An 18,365-nucleotide genomic window follows, 5' to 3' on the forward strand; every position below is an offset into this window, starting at 1 on the left:
TGATCTCTCGGATCTCCCAGGAAGTTCACCATAGCAGTGTTAGGGGTCATCAGCTGACCCCACGCTACCATGGAAACACATTGGCGCACCGTGATTGTGTCACGGGACAGCCCATGGTGGTGGGAAACGGCACAATCCCCACCGCGGCCATTTAAGTCGTGCTGTCAGTGTTTTACAGCGCGATCTAAAGGTTTAACAGGTGCGGGTGGATCTCCGATACACCTGAGCCTGATAGCCACACATGTCTGCTGATCAGATCAGCAGACCTGTACAAAGATTTCCTCGAGCTCACCACCAGAGCCCGCAGTAACCGGAGATAGGCGACCAAAGACGTACCGGTACGCCCTTGGACGTAAAGGGGTTAATAAGCAAAAGCAATTCATATTTCATTATATATAGAAAATAAAAGTTGTAAATTTATTTACACACAACACTGCTGCATGGACAGTATACACACGCTCAGCTCTGCTACATAAGCACATTTACATACAGTTCTGCTAAATACAATGGAGATCAAAATTAGAGAATAATGTCTGATCACTTGCTTTTTTCAGAAACAATGTAATAACTTTGTGACCAAGGATGTTCCAGAGGTTTTCTATTGAGTTTAGATCAGGACACTGGGCGGCGATTTCATTGTTTCAATGTCTTGTTTCAAGGAACTGCTTTACCCATTTTGTTGTTTCACAGGGGACATTGTCCTGCATGAAAATTGCTGACTGATTGATGAAGGCAAGGAAGGAACTACGTGTTGTTGAAGAAGGTTCTGATCCATTCACTCTGCCATGTAGCTGTATGAGAGGTCCAAATCCTGCTGCAGAAAATATTCCCCAAACCATTACACATTCTCCACCACCATTCACTAACTTCTTAACACACTTTGGGTTTAGTCTTTCCCCAGTTCATTGACGAACATAATGTTTCCCATCAGACCCAAATAAATTAAACTTGCTTTCATCGCTATCTATAAAGCACTTCTTCTCTGTCCACACAACATGCTCCTCACCAAAGGTGAGTTCAGCCTTTTGATTCTTTCTGCTAATGAGAGGTTTAGTATTTGCATAGTGGGCTTTCAGTCCAAATGCTCTTAAACATTGTGACATTGTATGACAAGACAGATCCTTACCCTGTTCGGTGCTGACCTGGTGAGCAATTCCAGTTACAGTGCTTAAACAGTTACCCATGGATATTCTCCACATTATCCTGTCCTCTCTTGCGAAAGCGACCAGTTTTCTTTGGGGAATTGAAAGAGTTTGTGATGTGATAAAGATGCAATAGTCTCGAAATCACAGACTTGGAACAAGCAACGTCTCTTGCTAGGCTGTTAGGATTACCCCTTTGGCCTTCATCTGGATAACCTGCTGCCGGAGTGTTTCAGTCACTTTGGAATGGCACACCATTTTTGCAAAGTCAGTGCAAACTGTAAAGTTAGGCTGCCAGTTACGTAGGGTTTGTCAGATAATTAAGGAAATTAGCACCAGGTGCCAGATTCACCAATAACTTGAAGGAATCTGAAAGTGTTCTCTAATTTTGATCAGTGTTCTTTTACATTTATCTCATTTACATTTTTATTATGTGCCTTTTAAAAGATTCAATTTATGAAATAAGCCTAAAATCCTGCGAGTTTCGTCATGTTAGGATATAATCACATAGGACGACACAATGACCGCAACATTTAGGAAATTGTGATCTTCACTGTATATATATTTATATACACACTGTGTACACATCACCCCATTTTACAGTCCCTTACTGGGTGTGTAATTGATCCTATGACCTGAAAAGTCCTGGAGCTTGTGGGGTGGAAGGTTCTTCAGCCGCTCACTCAGGATGTGCAGCTTCTGTGCAGGTGCCGACAGCTTCCTCTCCTGCTCTGCACCTATCACATCGATCAGTGTGGGGCAGGAGGAGAAAGCAGTTCTCTCTGTGATTGGGAAAGACACCGTCTCCACGTTCTCTATAACAGAAAGCTGCCTCCAAACTATAAGAGGCACTCACTTATTAGAAAGATTATTTTTTTGTTAGAAGTGCGTCTTTATAGTCCAGAAAATATGATAAGTTCCAAAGTAATTTCCCTTCCTCATTTAATTATATGACTATCCGTTATGTGAATTTTGTACAATCTGTCAATCAAATATTTATTTTGTCCCCATGTGACTTATTATTGATGGTCAACAAAATATTATTTTCTTGTTATTCCTTTTTCACATTCTAGGTATGATAATGGCTTCTCCCTGTGTGGGATTTTTGATGTTTAAGAAAGTTCCACTTGTGTTTAAAACATTCTGAACATGAAAAAGGCTTCTCCCCTGTGTGAGTTATTTGGTATCCAATAGAATGCAATTTCTGGGGAAAACATTTCCCACATTCTGAACATGAAAAATACTTCTACTCTCTATGACTGCTCTGGTGATAAAGAAGAGTTGATCTACGTGCAAAACATTTCCCACATTCTACACATGAAAACAGCTTCTCCCCTATGTGAGTTCTTTGATGTCTAATAAGATTTGATTTGGTGTTAAAATATTTTCCACATTCTGAACATGAAAATGACTTCTCCCCTGTATGAGTACTATAATGTGTAACAAGATTTGATTTCCGGTTAAAACATTTTCCACATTCTGAACATGAATATGACTTCTCCCCAGTATGAATTAACTCATGGTGAATAAGACTTAATTTCTGGCTAAAACTTTTCCCGCATTCTGAACATAAAAAAGGCTTCTCACCTGTGTGAGTTCTGTGATGTCTAATAAGATCTGATTTGGTGTTAAAACATCTCCCACATTCTGAACATGAAAAAGGCTTCTCCCCCGTATGAGTTCTTTGATGTGTAACAAGATTTGATTTCCAGATAAAACACTTTCCACATTCTGAACATGAATATGACTTCTCTCCAGTATGAGTACTATGATGTTTAACAAGATATGATTTCCGGTTAAAACATTTTCCACATTCTGAACATGAATATGACTTCTCCCCAGTATGAATTATCTCATGGTTAACAAGACTTAATTTCTGGCTAAAACTTTTCCCGCATTCTGAACATGAAAAAGGCTTCTCACCTGTGTGAGTTCTCTGATGTCTAATAAGATCTGATTTGGTGTTAAAGCATCTCCCACATTCTGAACATGAAAAAGGCTTCTCCCCCGTATGAGTTCTTTGATGTATAACAAGTTCTGATTTTCGGGTAAAACATTTCCCACATTCTGAACATGAATATGGCTTCTCCCCTGTATGAGTACTTTTATGTGTAACAAGATGTGATTTCTGGTTAAAACATTTCCCACATTCAGAACATAAATATGGCTTCTCCCCTGTGTGAGTTCTCTGACGTTTTACAAGGTTTGATTTACGTTTAAAATATTTCTTACAATTGGAACAAGAAAATCTATTCTCCTCTGTGTGAATTTTTTGATGTTTAACAAATGATGTTTCAAGAGGAAAACTATTTCCATTTATTGACTGTGAAATTGGCTTGTTTCCTTTAAGAGCAGTTAGTTTTCTAATGCCTCTTTTGTGACTTTTATTTATTTTAGTAGTCTGTAATGATTCTGAAGAGAGGACCCGTTTCATAGGATCAGATGATAGATCTTTGCTGTGAAAGAAAGATGGGATATCTGAAATAATGGCATTCACTTTAGTTGAATCCTGTGTGATCTCAAAGTCATCTGATTTATAAATTGAAGATGTCCGTTGTCCCACTGGTCTCATGGTACAGTCATCTGCGAAGAATAAAACCTGTTATCTTTTTCATAAAATATGCTTAAAATTAATATTTTTAAACATTTCTACTTAAAATGTCCATAGAAACAGCAAGTTATGTAGTAAAATAGAATCATTCACTAAGACAATAATAGAAGATCTCATGGCATGAACCAGTAGAGTATGGTACGCCACCTAAAATGTTATGTAGATTTATATGATACCAATATAAACTTCTTCCTCTCCAACAAAAACAAGCCCCCACTCAGTTCCATCATCTGTCAATGGAAAAACAGAGTATTCCAACATGATAACGACCCCAAACACACCTCCAAGACGACCACTGCATTGCTAAACAAACTGAGGGTAAAGGTGCTGGACTGGTCAAGCGTCTCCAGACCTAAACCCTATTGAGCATCTGTGGGGTCTCCTCAAATGGAAGGTGGAGGAGCGAAAGGTCTCTAACATTTACCAGCTCTGTGATATCATCATGGAAGAGGATACAGCAGCTCCTGTGAAGTTCCATGCCCTAGAGAATTAAGGCAGTGCTAGAAAGTAATGGTGACCACACAAAATATTGTAATTTTGAGCACAATTTGGCCATTTCACTTAAGGGTGCACAGTGGAACCTCTGTTTATGAGTAACTCGGTTTGCAAGCATTTCACTATACGAGCAAAGCTTTCTGTAAATTTGTAACTCAGTTTACAAGCAAGCTTTGCCGTACGAGCAAATACTCACAGCACACACTTCCGGTTCCGTACTTTAACTGCGTTCTGACCCGCTCTTGCAGTCCACAGAAACACGCACACACACATATTATGTTCACCTTACCTTCCGTTCCATCGCTGCCTTCATGGTTCTTGTAGTTCGCTGGTACAGAATGTGTTTCGAGTAATCACCGCGACGACGGAGGAACTTCCTCTGTCAGCCGCTACTAAAAAGCAGCATGCTGGCCAATCAGAGGCAAGCGGCTCCTACCTTTGACGTCAGCGCTCTGGCAGTGGAAGCTCCGGGGTATCGGTCGCGATGGTTACCCAAACGGAAGGTAAGGTGAGCATAGTGTGTGTGTGTGTGTGTGTGTGTGTGTGTGTGTGTGTGTGTGTGTGTGTGTGTGCACGCACATGTGTGGAATGGCACAATAGGGGACCAGGATGAGACATTGAACAAGTTGTGGAATGAATTGTCTGAACTTGCATTATTTCCTATGGGAAATTTTGCTTTGCTAGATGAGTAACTTGGTTTACAAGCACAGTCCCAGAATGGATTGTTCTCGTAAACCAAGGTTCCACTGTACTCATGTTTGTTGCCAGCAGTTTTGACATTAATGGCTGTGTGTTGAGTTATTTAAAGGACACACCATATTTACACTCTTATACAAGCTGTACACTGACTACTGTACATTTTATCATTGTCATACCTTCAGTGTTGTCCCATGAAAATATATAATAAAATATTTACGAAAATATGAGGGGTGTACTCACTTTTGTGATATACTGTATTGCAATTTTCATTCTCCAACATCCACTGCGCGCTAATTCTTGGAAAATGCCTGTGCAGTCAAATAGTCACTACAACTATGGAGAAATTCACTGAGGGCTAAAATTTCCAAAATGGAGTCCTGTCACATTATGGCTTATGCCAATGCTGTGTCACATCTCCTCTGGGATCTGCTCCAGTGACATCAGCTTCTGTCACCAGGCACGGCCTTACTCATTCTGCCAGTGGAGCTGATGATGGAGATGTTAGAACCTGAAGCTACAGGCGGTGCAAGCTCTGTCCGGTCACTATGATTAGGGTGGCTGGCATGTGTAGTACAGTCCAGTCTGGCAGTATGGGTGTGTGTGCAGTCCAGCTGAGGTAATCAGCTCTCTGCTTCAGCCAATTGGAAAGAACCACACCCTACTAAAGGTGGAAGTATATTGCTGGAAGCTGCCAGATACAGCCTTGTTCTCCTCTGGTTCAGGCCTCTGTGCTCACATCCTCTGTTTCCTGTTTTCTTCCTGACCTGTTTACTGACTACTCTTGATTTTCTATTTTCTCTGTCTCCTGGTTCTGACCCGGCTACCTGACTATTTTTCTTGCCATCTCGCACCTGAACAGCCGCTAACTCTGTGGCCCCAGACTACGGGTCCCTGTGTAAGTCCAGATCCATGAATAGGAGTTAAAGAGTGATGTTCAAAGCAGTCCCTGGGATCTGGAAAGCCGAGTAGATAGTCCCAAGTCTGTTCATGGTTGCCATGTGTTGAGCTGCCAGGTGACCACAAACACTCCCCCCGTAACTTTCTACCTGTAAACTAGTTTTTGACTGCAAGATATGCGTTAAAAAAAAAAAAATGGACTCTTTCCTTTCTGATCTCGGTCATGTGCCCAGAATAGCCGAACCATGTCATGTGCCCAGTACAGCCGAATATAGGGTATTGTCAGATTCAGGAGAAATTGGAAAATAATTAGTAAGTTCTTCTTGTTTCCTGTTACTCTTTGTGAAAATGAAAAAATTGTGATTAAACCAAAATTATATTGAAAAAACTACATTTTTTCTTTATTCCACTTTGTGTTAATTCCTGAATGTGGTGTTTGATACTATGAAGAGAGCAATTTTCTAAAGTCTAGGACCCTGAAAGTAATTTTAAAAGTGAATTGTTATCCAAAAACAGGAATTACACCTACTGGTAATTGTATTTCAAGGAGTCCATCATGACAGCACCCGAAGTGTGTTCTGGAGTGCAAGGCACGCACTGCGCATGACCAGAAGCGCAGTCACGTCCATCATGGCAGGACGCCAACAGCCCTCATGCGAAGGAAGCAGCTGGCGCCAGGAGCATTGTCCCACTCTAGTGGGGCAGGCTTAGGGACCTCCCTGGAAGAGGTGTAGGCCTCAGACCACTTAACAGGAGGAAGGAGAAAGGTGAACCCACCGATCCTCCCGAGTCCGTCTCCAAGTAGGTGCCTCCCGCTGCTGCACTACCTCCTGCATCTGCCCTGTACAGGGACAGGAAAAACACTGAAAGGGTGAGAGTGGGAGAGGCTTTTAACCTATTGTGTGTTTCCTGTCCCTATAGAGGATATAAGGAGCAACCTCCTATGGTGCTGTCATGAGGAACGACCTGGAAAATGTTTTGTCAATTTAATTGAACATATAAACACTTGTTTCTAAACTTTTAAGCCTCCTAGCATCTAAAAAATAAAAGGATGTTGAAAAAAATTAAGGGAAAGTTTGAAAAATGCTGCCGCCCTAAGAAAAAAATAAGGCAAATGTTATGTAACTATTTTGTGTGGTTTCTATCTTAAGAGCATAAAACTTTAAAGTTTGAAAATTACAACCTAAAATTGCCAGAAACATAAAGTACAATGTGTCACAGAAAAAATATCTCAGAATCAGTGGAATAAAAAAAGGCTCCAAAGTGATCACCTCGTTAGGAACGGAAAAACTGGGTGCGGGAGGTGGTGAAATCAGATTGTTTTGGGCGCTAACTACTGTAGTGAATAACTGAGTATAGACAATAATAAATCTACTGAAATGATCAAACTCATAAGTCTTCATCAATAAAATAATTAGTAACGAGCGGTGACACATCTCTGGGTAATTAAGGCCCCGTCACACTAAGCAACATCGCTAGCAACATCGTTGCTAACGAACAACTTGCTGTGTGTGACATCCAGCAACAACCTGGCCCCTGCTGTGAGGTCGTTGGTTGTTGCTGAATGTCCTGGGCCATTTTTTAGTTGTTGCTGTCCCGCTGTGAAGCACAGATCGCTGTGTGTGACAGCGAGACAGCAACAACTAAATGTGCAGGCAGCAGGAGCCGGCTTCTGCGGAGGCTGGTAACCAATGTAAACATCGGGTAACCAAGAAGCCCTGTCCTTGGTTACCCGATATTTACCTTTGTTACCAGCCTCCTCCGCTCTCACTGTCAGTGTCGGCTCCTGCTCTGTGCACATGTAGCTGCAGCACACATCGGGTTAATTAACCCGATGTGTGCTGTAACTAGGAGAGCAAGGAGCCAGCGCTAAGCATTGTGCGCTGCTCCTTGCTCTGTGCACATTTAGCTGCAGCACACATCGGGTTAATTAACCCGATGTGTGCTGTAACTAGGAGAGCAAGGAGCCAGCGCTAAGCATTGTGCGCTGCTCCCTGCTCTGTGCACATTTAGCTGCAGCACACATCGGGTAATTAACCCGATGTGTGCTGTAACTAGGAGAGCAAGGAGCCAGCGCTCAGTGTGCGCTGCTCCCTGCTCTCTGCACGTGTAGCTCCGTGCGGTGGTAACCAAGGTAAATATCGGGTTGGTTACCCGATATTTACCTTAGTTACCAAGCGCAGCATCTTCCACGCGGCGCTGGGGGCTGGTCACTGGTTGCTGGTGAGCTCACCAGCAACTTGTGTAGCGACGCTCCAGCGATCCCTGCCAGGTCAGGTTGCTGGTGGGATCGCTGGAGCGTCGCAGTGTGACATCTCACCAGCAACCTCCTAGCAACTTACCAGCGATCCCTATCGTTGTTGGGATCGCTGGTAAGTTGCTTAGTGTGACTGGACCTTTAGAGAATGCGGCTCGGTGGCTCTTATCTGTAGATTAGAGCCATCAGCCACGCACAGCTGAGGGATAGATCACGGCAGCCGGGGAAGGATCTTTTTTTTGCAGTTTATTGCAATTCTGTTGAAGTTAGTCAGTTTTAAAGAAAATTGAAGTCAAAATAAAGGGAAACTATTGTAGAGAATTTCACACTTGGATCTCACTGGACATTTAATGTTCTCCATCATAAAAGCAAAGTTTGATCAAAAAGACTGGACCTGGTGTTGTAGGGACCAAATGATCACATTCAGCGGCACAAAATACAGAGCAGGAAGATTCATCTTATATGAAGGCTGAACGGAGCCCACAGCGGAGCCATGGGCAAAGTGACTCATGACTGACTTTGAAGGGCAACGAGGGGTTAACTCTGGTTGCAGGGAAAGAAAGCGCGGGCTGTGGGGGGTCAGAAGTTTAGGGGGCTGGGTTTAAGTGCTAGGGGTGGTCAGTTGGGAATATAGAATCAGTAGAAGGGGTGGGTACTATCAGAACAGCATGTGAAGCCAGCAGAAAAGGTGCTGAGCCCCCTTCACCTCGTCTCCTGCTGTGACTGTAATCATGGTGATTTAAAACTTCTGGAGCAGCTGCAGGGGGCTGCCAGCAGCGTGGATGGAGCTGCATCAGAGCACAGGTGCTGGAGATATTGGGAGGTTCGGCTGTGGGGGATGCTGCAGAAGATCCACTTCCCCAGTGGGCACGCAGGGCGAGTGTGCCTGACAGTCTGCCACCAGGAGCAGCTCCTGAGGTCTCAGTGGTGCCGCAAGAGCCCCCTCCCCGGGGACCCTCCCTGTCCATCTCTCCATCCTGTGCTTCTAGATGGAACAGGGGAGGAATCTTACAAGGCAGCCGGGACCTGCGGAGGTGGGCGGGGCCTCGGTGTATCATGTGACCGAGGCTCTGCCTCAAGCCTCTAGTGATCAGGGCTTCAACAAGATGGCGGCGGTCCTTCCCAGTGATATACCTGTGGGGGGACTGCTTGTGGTGGCAGCAACTGGACATCCGGAGAAACACTCAGAGACAGAGGTCATCGGGGCAGAGGGCAGCGCAGAGGTCGTCATCGGGGACAGAGGTCAGCGCAGAGGTCGTCATCGGGGACAGGGGTCAGCGCGGAGGTCGTCATCGGAGACAGGGGTCAGCGCGGAGGTCGTCATCGGAGACAGGGGTCAGCGCGGAGGTCGTCATCGGGGACAGAGGTCGGCGTGGAGGTAGTCATCGGGGACAGAGGTCGGCGCGGAGGTAGTCATCGGGGACAGAGGTCGGCGTGGAGGTCGTCATCGGGGACAGAGGTCAGCGCGGAGGTCGTCATCGGGGACAGAGGTCAGCGCGGAGGTCGTCATCGGGGACAGAGGTCAGCGCGGAGGTCGTCATCGGGGACAGAGGTCAGCGCAGAGGTCGACATCGGGGACAGAGGTCAGCGCGGAGGTCATCATCTGGCTGGCGGTCAGCATGGAGGTTGTTTTCAGTGAGGTGGTCAGCGCGGAGGTCATCATCTGGCTGGCGGGCAGCAGGGAGGTTGTTTTCAGTGAGGTGGTCAGCACGGAGGTCATCATATGGCTGGCGGTCAGCATGGAGGTTGTTTTCAGTGAGGGGGTCAGCGCGGAGGTCATCATCTGGCTGGAGGTCAGCGTGGAGGTCGTTTTCAGTGTGGGGGTCAGTGCGGAGGTCATCATCTGGCTGGAGGTCAATGTGGAGGTCATTTTCAGCTCGGTAATGGTTATTGGTAAGGAGGTCGGCGCAGGGATCGGCATCTGGAAGGAGGTCAGCATTGAGGAGGAGGCTGTCGTCATCACAGTGGAGGTCACCTTTATGTTGGAGGTCCGCAGCACGGAGGGGCTTGTCTTCGCGGATGAGGTCCGTGTCGAGGAAGAGGTCGTCATCTAGGAGGGGATGATCCACGTCCTGGGAGATCGTTCAACAGGTAGTCTGCTCCCTGGTGGTTCCGCTAGGTTTGAGCGCGGCGGCTTGCTGGGGTCTCCCTAAGCAAGCTGCTTAAGCGGCTTGAGTGCCTCAACATCCTGAGGAGAGTCATCGGCTGGAATCGGGTGTTCCGGCTGGTGGGTCCCATGCCCCCACGCAGCCTGGTGAGTTTAATTATATGTTCTGTGTGTTCATCTAGTGCGATTTTCCTGGGTAGGTGTTTTATTAGGCCCAGGGGGAATGGCGGCGGTCTTAGTTTTAGCATGTTGGGGGGCCTCTGTGGGGTCAGTTAGTAGGGTCTGCAGCATGTTAGGGTTTGGCAAGGAGTTGCCGGAACGCGTGGAGGAGGCAAAGGTCGGGTCAATGGGGTCCCCCGTTTCCGTTTTGGGGGTCGGGCATTGAGGCAGGTCGCCGGTTGGTCATCAAGTTAGGCCACATCTTGTGGTGGGGGTCGCGGTGTCAGGGCAGATAGAGAAGGGTGAGTGGTTAAACTTTCGATTTTGTTAACTGGCTTCAGGTGTTTGCCATTCTGCAAGCATCCAGGCACACACACACACAAAAAAAAAAAAAAAAAAAAAAAAAAGGGGGGGGGGGCCTGAGAATTGTTCAGGGGTGTTCTGCTACAAGGAAGGTTCATTGGTTTTGTGGCGATCACACCCGGTGTTGGAATGATGGGCAGTTCAGGCAGTGGAAGGATGGGTGACACTGCATGAATCCTTGGGGGTCTTGTCGCGCGCGGGGATGGATCTGCGGCGGATCGGTGGTCACGGTGAAGTTGCGGACAATCAGTGCCAGATTTGTGGCTGTGTACAGATGGAGCGGTGTGTCCGGGGTTTCGCTGTGGCCGCGGATCTGCCGGGGATTTGTCCTTGTGTTGTGATGGGGCCTTACGGCTCGTTGAGATACCAGGGTTCAGGCTGCGGTGGGTTCTAGAATCATAATAATAATAATAATAATAAATGTATATAAAATATAATAATAATTTTGGTGCGAGGTATCGTGCAGGTATTGGGCGGTTCAGTTTTATCTCTGCCATTTCTGGTTCTGGTGGTTTTTCTGTGTTAGGGGTAGTGCAGAAGAAGGAGCCGAATAAATTCCGGGTCACTTGTGAGTTATCGTTTCTGACATGCCATTCGTTGCCAGGGCGTCCTGACAGCATGCATTTTGTTAGGTTGTTTTGGGGATGGTTCATATTTTGTGATCTGGTGTTTACTTATGGTTTGCCCTATTTTCTTGTGCCTATTGGAAGGGTTTGGTTCATTTCTAGAATGGGGGGTTGCAGTATGGCTGGGTTGCTGATGATGTCTTACCTCAAAAAAAAAAAAAAATAAATAAAAAAAAAAAAAAAAAATAAGACAACAACTTTCTGTACATGGGGCGGTCAGCTCCCCATTTTTTGCCATCTTTGCTAAGGGCTAGGGCATGGATAGTTCAGCTGTTTGCCAGGAGAGGAAGAAGGGCCCTGGCAATTGTCTGAACATCTTGGGAATCTCCATTGATTCTAGGAGGATGGAGAGCAGGGGGGGATTGAGTACAGGTTACGGGACAAGGAAGTGTGTCTTTCCTCACTGAAGTGCGCAAAGCGGGTTATATATTTAAAAAAAAAAAAATAAATAAATAAATAAGAAAAATCAAATGCAGTGGCAGACCTTTGGATGTTGCTGGGCATGCTTTAATTTGCTTTTGCATGTGCCCATAGCCGGAATTTTTTCGGGTAGTGAGAAGGTGGCTATGGCGGGGGCAAGGCCCCCACGCTTTGTATACGGTTGCTGGAGGAATTCTTCAACGACCTGGCAGTGGGGGCCAGGATATATTTTCCTTGGTAGTTATAATGGATGGTCGTTAGGGTTTTGAAGCTTGTGGTCTATTTTGATTGTGAACTTTTACTGTAGCGGCAGGTTGGGTTAGTTGACAGAGCTTTCAGCAGGGCAAATGGGGGATGGACATAGAGCCACAATCTTGGGTGGAGGCAGTATTTTACCAAAAATCGGATTTTGTTCGAGTTTTTCTTGGTAGTGGCTAGTTCCAATTGGGGGGTCTACTTCAGCAATAAAAACATCAGTTTTCGTTGCGTCAACAGCTGTTTTGGCAACTAATTTTTGGTGTTTCTCCTCCGTTAATAGGGCTATGGAGGCATTTTGGGTTACGGCGCCTTTTTTGCTTTAGTACAAAGAAGTACAAAGATAGTGGCAGCGCAGGCACCAGGTGTTTGGAAATTAGCGTTAATGCTCTTTTTCAATGATAGTGGGATAGCTTTTGGTGCCTGGCACTAGAGGCAGAGTCCACCAGCTGCAAGTGGCCGGAGGAGCTTTGTGAGGTGGTATTTGGGCACTAGGCTTATTATGCATTACAGTATCCTTTGCTGGGGGTACTAGGTTAGCATATGAGGCGGATTGGTGAGGCAACGGGGGATCGGAGTCAGGAATTCGGCACGGGGGAGTCTGAGGAGGATTTGGTAGGGGCACTGCTGTGTTCGTTACGTAGGGTGTCGGCTGAAGGAAGGTCTGAGGTTAATAATTTATGGCTCAGGACCAATACTGGTTGTAAGTTTCAATGTCTGGTTGATGTCATTAAACTGTTTAGTGCAATTTTTGAGGGATTTGCGGGATGAGTCCTTTAACTGGTGGAGGAAGGTTGAACTAGATGGACCTAGGTCTTTTTTCAACCTAAGTAACTATGTAACTATGTAACTGGACTGGTTAATTGCTTGGAACAGTGGGCACTGCCAAGACCAGGGAGTAATTCCCCCATTTGAGGTGAAGTGGTTTTCGGCTAGTTGTTCTTAGTTGCTCTTTGGGGAATTAGGGGAATTGGTGGCTACATCGTCAAGTGGAGGTGGCATGTTGAGTCAGGTTGTTGTGGGGTTAACCTACCCCATGGAATGTTTGGTTGGAATGGTCAAACTGAATACATCTTAAATAAATATTAAAAAATGGGGGGGTCAGGTTGTGAGCAGTAAAGAGGTTGATAAGGCGGTCGGTAGAGTGTTGCAGGGGGTATTTATTTTTGTTGGGGGGGTGATCGTTCAGACCCATTGGTGGCCTTGGGCCTCAACCAAGGTGGAAAAGTGGGGGACTTCCTGCAAAAGTATAATTTAAAAAAAAAAAAAAAAAAAAAGGAAAAATGTTCCCCCCCCGTTTTTTCTACGTTCTACTAGGCGGTGCACCACTGGTTGGATAATTGGTTCACTGCCCTGAATTCGGGGGGGGCTGATGGCAGATGAGGGGAGGGATGAGTGCCAGCTGGGTTGGTTGAGAGATCACGTTCTAGTGCTTTGGATCTGGTTCCAGGTATGAGTGGTCTACGGTAACACTGGATTTTCACCATTTTAAGGTTGGATCCTGCCCCTGATGTGCTGGTGTTGCACACGGGTGAAAATGATGTGGGGATATCCCCCTATGGGGGATTAACTTGGAGTTATTTGGCAAGGTTTACTGCAGCTATGCTCCGCCTCCCCGAGAGGTGAAGATGATGCGGTCGGATATTGTGCCTACAAAACCTTACTGGTGGTTCGGTCGATAGAGGGGATCGACAGGACTGAAATTAAGGTGGATAGGGAAGTGGGGAGTTTCTTGGCTTGGAACGGACAGGTTGGCGCGGTGGATGCACCTGTGGTTAGCAGGTGTTCAGGAAGGTGGAGCGAGTGCTTTGTTGGTGGGGTGACTCGCATTATGAGGTCTCAGGTAATGCTCGTGGTGGCGGTAGTGAGGTGGGGTTCTTGGAGTTGGTGGTAAAATGGTGGTGGGGGGTTGTACATCAGGTGGATGGTAACCCCCCTTCTTTTATTTGGAATGGTAATTACCTGGCAGACTTTGGGGCTCTCCAGGGTGGGGTCCCCTGGGAGTCGGTGTTAGGGAAATGGTTTTCCGGTCATGGTGTCCCCGAGCTTGTGGTCGTTTGCGGCTGGGGACAACTCCGGATGGTTTATCAATTTTATGGGAACGTCCGCCAGGTTTTGGAGCTCCAAGAACCCTCCTCGCTTTAGAGAAAGATATTTATTTAATGTCATGTTTGTATAATAAAGGCCGATTTGGCCAAATTATCCAAGCGGGTGTCATGTCATCATTAAAAGGGGAATCTGTGGGATGAAGGGATTAGTGCATAGCGAGAAGGAAGCATCTACAATAGTACAGTCAAGGCTGAACGGAGCCCACAGCGGAGCCATGGGCAAAGTGACTCATGACTGACTTTGAAGGGCAACGAGGGGTTAACTCTGGTTGCAGGGAAAGAAAGCGCGGGCTGTGGGGGGTCAGAAGTTTAGGGGGCTGGGTTTAAGTGCTAGGGGTGGTCAGTTGGGAATATAGAATCAGTAGAAGGGGTGGGTACTATCAGAACAGCATGTGAAGCCAGCAGAAAAGGTCCCGCCCTCCCGCCCTGTGTTATGCTGGGTGTGTGGGTTTTCATCAGGAGAAAGTTTTGTATATTTTAGTAATGTGTCGGCGTCATTTCGGCCAGGTATTTTATTTATTTTCTGTCATGTTGCGGTAGTGAGGTGGGGTTCTTGGAGTTGGTGGTAAAATGGTGGTGGGGGGTTGTACATCAGGTGGATGGTAACCCCCCTTCTTTTATTTGGAATGGTAATTACCTGGCAGACTTTGGGGCTCTCCAGGGTGGGGTCCCCTGGGAGTCGGTGTTAGGGAAATGGTTTTCCAGTCATGGTGTCCCCGAGCTTGTGGTCGTTTGCGGCTGGGGACAACTCCGGATGGTTTATCAATTTTATGGGAACGTCCGCCAGGTTTTGGAGCTCCAAGAACCCTCCTCGCTTTAGAGAAAGATATTTATTTAATGTCATGTTTGTATAATAAAGGCCGATTTGGCCAAATTATCCAAGCGGGTGTCATGTCATCATTAAAAGGGGAATCTGTGGGATGAAGGGATTAGTGCATAGCGAGAAGGAAGCATCTACAATAGTACAGTAATGGCAGGATTCTAGGGAAGAAACAGCATCATCACCCTCCGATATCTCCTACAGCCCATCATAATATCATTCTACAAGTGATTTTCTAACTTGTCCGCACATTCTACGTACGCTGTTATTTAGATTTCTAGTTTACAGATCTGGGCAGCTGTGAGCACACGACCCCTAACTCCAACAGAAGGACTCCAATGCCCATAGTAATTGAGACACATTCAATGCATTGGTTTAGTGGTAGAATAGGGATCACTTGATTGTGATATGGCCGAACTACACCACCGATAAAGCAGCCACAGCCAGGGACTGAGAAGAATCTGTGACTTCTCTGCATTTAGTGGTCACTACTCACCTGGGCGGTTATCTGTAGGAATCTCCTCTTTACTCCACTCATCACCCCTCACATATGTCTCTGTAGTATTAATATGGGGCAGATCTTCCCCCTGAAACAAATATTGTAAAAGTCACAGACAGATGGAGAAGTCCCATCTATGATCAGCTCTAATCCTGCCATCTCCACCGCTCTCATTACACAAGTATAACACATATAATACTGGAGGATAAAACAAGACTGAGCACAAGACCTTCACAGCCGTCTACACATCATAGGGAGATTTCATGGCACCTTATCTCCATCTACCTGATGATCCTGAGAAACTTCGGGGTCTTCTTGTTTACAGTCCTGTGGGAGAAGAGGACGGGGACATCTCTCTGGTGTTGTCCTCTTACTGGATAGAACTGGAGGAGACACATACAGGGACTGAATTCATTCCTTACATACAGATAATTATAGGCCGTGTGTATTTAGTCCTGTCTATTACCTGGTGATGTGAGGGGCTGGGGAACCTCCATCATGACGTCCTTGTACAGATCTTTGTGTCCTCCTAAATACTCCCACTCCTCCATGGAGAAATAGACGGTGACGTCCTGACACCTTATAGGAACCTGACACATACAATGATACCGTCATCCCCCGATCCCTTCATAGCGTTACTGTATAATGTCCCAGCATTCCCAGCAGTGTCACCTCTCCAGTCAGCAGCTCAATCATCTTGTAGGTGAGTTCTAGGATCTTCTGGTCATTGATGTCCTCATGTATCAGGTGGTGAGGTGGAGGCCCCGTGATTGGGCTCAGGAGTCTTCCCCATCCCTCAGACACAGGGGCCTGACAGCGCTCACTAGAGGTCTTCTTCCCTACTGTGTAATCCTGGTTATGAAGAGACACAGTAATAAATCTCAAAATAGAAAAAGAAGTTTCCAGCGCCAGGAATAGATTAAAAATCCTTTTTTATTGAAAATAAGGTAATAAAAATCCAGCAGATACCATAATAGATGTCAGAAAGATGGCAGAACAACGCGTTTCGACGCTTCAGGTCTTAGTCTTGTTCAGGTCTTAGGAACATGACTAAGACCTGAAGCGTCGAAACGCGTTGTTCTGCCATCTTTCTGACATCTATTATGGTATCTGCTGGATTTTTATTACCTTATTTTCAATAAAAAAGGATTTTTAATCTATTCCTGGCGCTGGAAACTTCTTTTTCTATTTTCAATTGGATGGTTACCGAGCCTCATTCCTTGCGCAGGATCCCTGATTGCAAACAGCAGGTCAGTCCTTGGTGAGCTGGACTCTCCCTTATCTTCTTAGTAATAAATCTCACTCCAGACATTTCCAGAGTCCTCACCTCTCCAGTTCTGTCCATCTGTTATTCCCATAGATAAGAATGATGTAATGTGACATCATCAGAATCTCTCACCTCTCCAGTAAGCCGGAAGAGGATCTCTAGGGTGAGGGGTAATATCCTCTCCGCCATCTTGTCCCTGTCCATATCCATCTTTGATGGGGCAATCAGGAGAATTCTCTTATATAGAGGATCTCCACTGAGAAGATCCGATATTGTAGGGACCTGAATGGGGAGAAGATGATGATGTAACATAATAAGAATCCTGTACAGTAATATAATTACTAGAGATTTTATATCCGATCACTGGCTGCAGAAATAACGCTAACATGTATGACATGAAGAAGAAGACAATTCCTGGTTTTGGGGCTGCACTAACCGAATGAAGAACCTCGATCCAATAATATTACGAAGTGGCTTCTCTTCCACATGTATGGCACGTGACTATTTTATAATATTAATCTGTTGGGTTTTTGTTCTTTCTCTGTTTGCAGGCGTTTAGATTTCCAGATTATTTCGGCTGATTGTTAAAAGACAATTTTTTTAAATAGTTACTGTGGAAAAGTGACCCTGAAAAAGACGTGGGTGTGCGGGAGGACGAGAAAACCAATCAGGGCCAGGAAGCTGCTGCCAAGGCAGATAAAATAATAGTATGCAGTGAACGAGGCACAGATGCTCCGGACAAGAACAGTTTTGCCTCTAAACAAGTCACTAGTGCGGCCACACTTACAAAATTCTCACATTTTTGGGCTCCAGTGAATGAGGAGGACATAACTGAACTAGAGCGGGTGCAGAGAAGAGCGACCATTACAGGAATGGAAGGTCTGCAATAGGAGCATAGGTTAGCAAGCTTGGGGTTATTTATTTTAGAAACACAAAGGCTATGAGGCGATTTTATTACAATTGTGAGGTAGCAGTGTTGTTTGGGCAAAAACGTGAGGCAGTGAGGCAGCAGCGTGTTCACACCAACAGTCTATTTATTGTTGCAGCATAAATAGATTCAATTTCCCACAGTCAAAGTCTCTTCCGGATCACAGCCGGTGCATATAGACAAATTCTTTGCATCAAAAAGTCTTGTTACCTTAGGACCCCGATAACCGCAGGGATCTGTATAAGGTTCTCCTAGGCTGACACTCTTGGCCTGTGTTCACTCCACACAGAGCCAGCCTAGCTCACACCGCATGTGTTAGCTTCACCAAGCCTGGCTCTCAACTGAGACACACCCTGATGTGCTCTGCATGAGTTTAAATGAAAATGCTGGACATGAGGATTGCTACAAAACCTGGACTGGGAGGAGGGATCTGTCTCCCTGTTACCCTTTGTGCTATACTCCCAGTAATAGCTATAGCAAACTCAGAGGGTTTCCAGACACATTCTGGGGGACACATAGCAGTCTTCAAATATTACCCCTGTCACTGCCTCACACAATGTACAAGTATATCAGGGGAATTACTGAGATATTTCTAATGAGCTTTTTACAACTGAGGCCTGCAATGATGACAAGGAGGTTCAATCATAATCACAGATGGGGATTCTCTACTGTAGGAGCAGTGAGAATATGGAACTCTCTGGCACATGATGTG

At 45.7% G+C, this 18,365-nt stretch overlaps 1 protein-coding gene across 1 annotated transcript in view; it reads right to left on the minus strand.

The window, feature by feature from the left end:
- Positions 1–442: 442 nt before the first annotated feature.
- The window catches only part of LOC142262556 (uncharacterized), a 49,722-nt gene continuing 31,799 nt past the window's right edge, over positions 443–18,365 (minus strand). Inside the window, exons 6-10 of the mRNA XM_075332174.1 lie at positions 16,131–16,310; positions 15,925–16,048; positions 15,744–15,841; positions 15,456–15,546; positions 443–3,725 (exon numbers count right to left, since the gene is read on the minus strand). Coding sequence (XP_075188289.1) covers positions 2,389–3,725; positions 15,456–15,546; positions 15,744–15,841; positions 15,925–16,048; positions 16,131–16,310 — 1,830 coding nt within the window. The 3' untranslated portion in view covers positions 443–2,388. The remainder of the gene's footprint in view (positions 3,726–15,455; positions 15,547–15,743; positions 15,842–15,924; positions 16,049–16,130; positions 16,311–18,365) is intronic.

Source organism: Anomaloglossus baeobatrachus, unplaced genomic scaffold (genome assembly GCF_048569485.1).
Source record: "Anomaloglossus baeobatrachus isolate aAnoBae1 unplaced genomic scaffold, aAnoBae1.hap1 Scaffold_2473, whole genome shotgun sequence".
NCBI lineage: Eukaryota > Metazoa > Chordata > Amphibia > Anura > Aromobatidae > Anomaloglossus > Anomaloglossus baeobatrachus.